General features: G+C 56.6%; 1 protein-coding gene across 1 annotated transcript; it reads left to right on the forward strand.

The window, feature by feature from the left end:
- Positions 1–1,740: 1,740 nt before the first annotated feature.
- Positions 1,741–3,475, forward strand: MAGEF1 (MAGE family member F1). The gene has a single exon (XM_032298386.1). It carries the CDS (start codon positions 2,038–2,040, stop codon positions 2,959–2,961), a length of 924 nt encoding a protein of 307 aa, XP_032154277.1. The 5' UTR covers positions 1,741–2,037; the 3' UTR covers positions 2,962–3,475.
- The last annotated feature ends 205 nt before the right edge of the window (positions 3,476–3,680 follow it).

Here is a 3,680-nt window from a genome sequence, read left to right on the forward strand (position 1 = left end):
GGAGGAAGGAAGGGAGGGAGGAAGGGAAGTAGAGAGAGGGAGAGAGGAAGTGAGGCAGGAAGGGAAGGAGGGAGGGAGGAAGGGAAGGAGGGAAGGAGGGAGGGAGGGAGGAAGAGAGGGAGGAAGGAAAGAAGGGAGGGAGGGAAGGAAGGAGGGAAGGAGGGAGGGAATTAGGGAGGGAGATAGGGAGGAAGGTAGGGAGGGGGGAGGAAGGGAAGGAGGAAGGAAGGGACGGAAGGGGGAGGAAGGAAGGGAGGGGGTGAAGGAAGGGAGGGAGGGAGGGAGGGAGGAAGACAGGAAGGGAAGCAGAGAGAGATGGAGAGAGGAAGGGAAGGAGGGAGGGAGGAAAGGAGACAGAAAGGAGGGAAGGAGGGAGGGAGGCAGAAAGGGAAGGAGGGAGGGAGGAAGGGAAGGAGAGAAGAAAGGAGGAAAGGAGGGAGGGGAGCAGAGGGGAGGGAAGGAGGAAAGAAGGGAAGGAGAGGGGAGAGAGGAAGAGAGGGGGAAAGGAGGAAGGGAGGGAGGAAGGGAGACAGGAAGAGAAGCAGAGAAAAAGCGAGAGAGGGAGAGAAAGAGGGAGGGAGGGAGGGAAGGAGGAAAGGAGGGAGGGAGGGAGGGAAGGAGGAAAGGAGGGAGGGGAGAGGAAGGGAAAGAGGGAGGGAGGAAGGGAAGCAGGAAGGGAAGGAGGGGGGGAGGGAAGGGGGGAGGGGAGGGGAGGGAGGAAGAGGGGAAGGAAAGAAGGAAGGCGGGAAGGAAGGGAGGGAGGGAGGGAGGGAGCAAGGAAGCTTGGCGTCAGGAGGGAGGAGGGAGCTACGGAGCCCCTCCTCACCCAGAAAGGCACGAGGGCCTTGGCGGCCAAAGCTGTGGCGAGGCGCAAGGCTCCGCCGTCTGAATCGGACGGTGGCAGAGTGGGTACAGTTCTTCCTGGTGAAAGACAAGAAGAGTCCCATCACACGCTCGGATGGGACTTGGAAGGAGGGAGGGAGGAAGGAAGAAGGGGAGGAAGGAAGGAAGGAGAAAGAAGGAGAGGAAAGCTCAGAGTGTGAAAAAAAGAAAGAAACACGTGGGAGTAGTCAAATTTGACTTGGGCAAAAAAAAAAAAACTCGCGTTTCTTCCAACCCATCCCTATTCCTGCCAGCTGTCCTTCCTCAGTGTATCTTATCATTTCCTCGTATCCCCATGGAATCTGCTGTCCTTACTCCCTCATCATAATGATCCATTGAATAATATTTATGGAGCTCCTCTCTGTCCGGCACTGCTCTGGGCACTGAGGATACACCCAGTTCCCAGTTTGCACGATAATCATCATCCAAACTGGGTTCCCGCCTTCAGCCGGCCGGACTCCAGCGCATCTTCCACGTTACCGCCAGAACAGGGAGACGCCGTTCGGGCCTGGACGCTCCCCTGCTCAAATCCTCCCGCAGGATCTTCTCCTTCCGTCCATCTCCCTAGCACCCCTTGCTGACTGGCTCCCGGCCTTCGGCGCGCACTCCAGGGCCACGGAAGATGCACACACTTACACGTGGGCACTTGCAGAGAGCAGGTGGGCGGCATTCCATCCCTATTTCACCCCTTGTGCCCTGGAACGTTCCCCACTCCGCATGCCTCGGAGGGGAGAGGCCTGGTGCATTCCCCCGCCCCCGACTTTCCGAGCCTAAAACCCAGCACACGGTGCACCCCCGTCCCCCCCCTTTGGCACCTCCACTCAGAGCAGCCCAGGCACACCCCAACCCACAGGGGACCGGAAGAGGCGGGGCTTCGCGCGGCACTGGGGTCGCCATGCTGGCTGCGGCGGCCGGAAGTGGCCCCTCGCGGGGCGCGGACGGAGGCTGCGCGCCGCAAGTCCCAGCTGCTGGCGGCGTTGCGGGCGCAGTTTCGACCCCCGTGCGGTGCCGCCCCGCAGCCCCCGAGCTCCGTCCGCCATCGCTCCTGGTCCTCCCGCCGCCCCAGCCGCTGTCCAACCCCTCCCCCGGCGCCTGCGCGGCGGCTCGCACACCCCTCGGCCCTCGTACGCGCTCTGCACCTGCCTGCGCGGAAACATGTTGCAGACACCAGAGAGCAGGGGGCTCCCGCTCCCGCAGGCCGAGGGGGAGAAGGATGGCGGCCATGATGGTGAGACCCCGGCCCCGACCGCCTCGCAGGAGCGCCCCACGGAGGAGCCTGGCGCCGGGAGGGAGGAGGGGGCTGCGGAGCCCGCCCTCACCCGGAAAGGCGCGAGGGCCTTGGCCGCCAAAGCCTTGGCGCGGCGCAGGGCCTACCGCCGTCTGAACCGGACGGTGGCGGAGTTGGTGCAGTTCCTCCTGGTGAAAGACAAGAAGAAGAGTCCCATCACACGCTCGGAGATGGTGAAATACGTTATTGGAGACTTGAAGGCTCTGTTCCCGGACATCGTCGCGAGAGCCGCAGAGCATCTGCGGTATGTCTTTGGTTATGAGCTGAAACTGTTTGACCGCAAGCACCACACTTACATCCTGATCAACAAACTAAAGCCTCTTGAGGAGGAGGAGGAGGAAGATCTGGGAGGAGATGGCCCCAGATTGGGCCTCTTAATGATGATCCTGGGCCTTATCTATATGAAAGGTAATAGTGCCAGGGAGGCCCAGGTCTGGGAGATGCTGCGTCGGTTGGGGGTGCATCCCTCAAAGAATCATTTCCTCTTTGGGTATCCGAAGAGGCTTATTATGGAAGATTTTGTCCAGCAGCGATACCTCAGTTACAGGCGGGTGCCACACACCAATCCACTGGAATATGAATTTTCTTGGGGTCCCCGAAGCAACTTGGAAATCAGCAAGATGAAAGTCCTGGGGTTCGTGGCCAAGCTGCATAAGAAGGAACCCCAGCACTGGCCAGTGCAGTACCGTGAGGCCCTGGCAGACGAGGCCGACAGGGCCAGAGCCAAGGCCAGAGCTGAAGCCAGTATGAGGGCCAGGGTCGGTGCTAGGCCGGGCATCCACTTCTGGTGAGGGCTGATGAAAAGGTGGCCAGTAGGGTCCCCGTGGGAATGAGCTACTGTCCTGAGTCATAAGTAGTATAGATGGGGCAAGGGTCTTATTTCTGTAGAAGTCGTGTGACTTTAAGGATTTAGATTTTGTATCTCGTTATGTTTTGTTACATTCCATACACTGTTAAAATCCTGTTTGTCAGTGGGATTGGTCTACTGTTTCCTGTGGGATTTTGTTGTAGAGTTTTGCTGGTTTTGTAAAATGGATTGAACTTTGTATTTATACTGTGACCTTGAACAGATGACGCAGCATTGGAAGGCTGTACTTTGATGGTTTGAAGGAACTCTGTAGCATGATCTGGTACTAGGGGAAAATAACTGGTGTCTAGTCTCCCAACACTTGTCTGTTGTATATAAAAGAAAAAGGACTGACATGTACCTCTGTTTGCTTAGCTATTTGAGTATCTAGAGAAACATTAAAATGCAATGTATTAGCAGTATACACTGGTACACTAAATAAATTAAACATTTGTGGAGCATCTTGTTTTTTGCGATGCAATGTGTGGGCACTTGGGGATAGAATACTCAACAAAATAAAGGTCCTACTTTTTTTCAGAATTAGAGAGTAAGTAAATAAACAAGAAATTAACAGTGCAGTGAGTTGAAGGCTACAAAGGGTTACTTAACCGAGCTGAGGTGATTGAATGAGGTTTGCTTGAGGTTACCTTTAGTCAGACTTTG

The sequence above is a fragment of the Sapajus apella genome, unplaced genomic scaffold (genome assembly GCF_009761245.1).
Source record: "Sapajus apella isolate SASKATOON/1434 unplaced genomic scaffold, GSC_monkey_1.0 scaffold38, whole genome shotgun sequence".
NCBI lineage: Eukaryota > Metazoa > Chordata > Mammalia > Primates > Cebidae > Sapajus > Sapajus apella.

Excerpts from the sequence above, each read along its gene's own strand:
- MAGEF1 (XM_032298386.1), top strand. The coding sequence starts at position 2,038 with ATGTTGCAGACACCAGAGAGCAGGGGGCTCCCGCTCCCGCAGGCCGAG.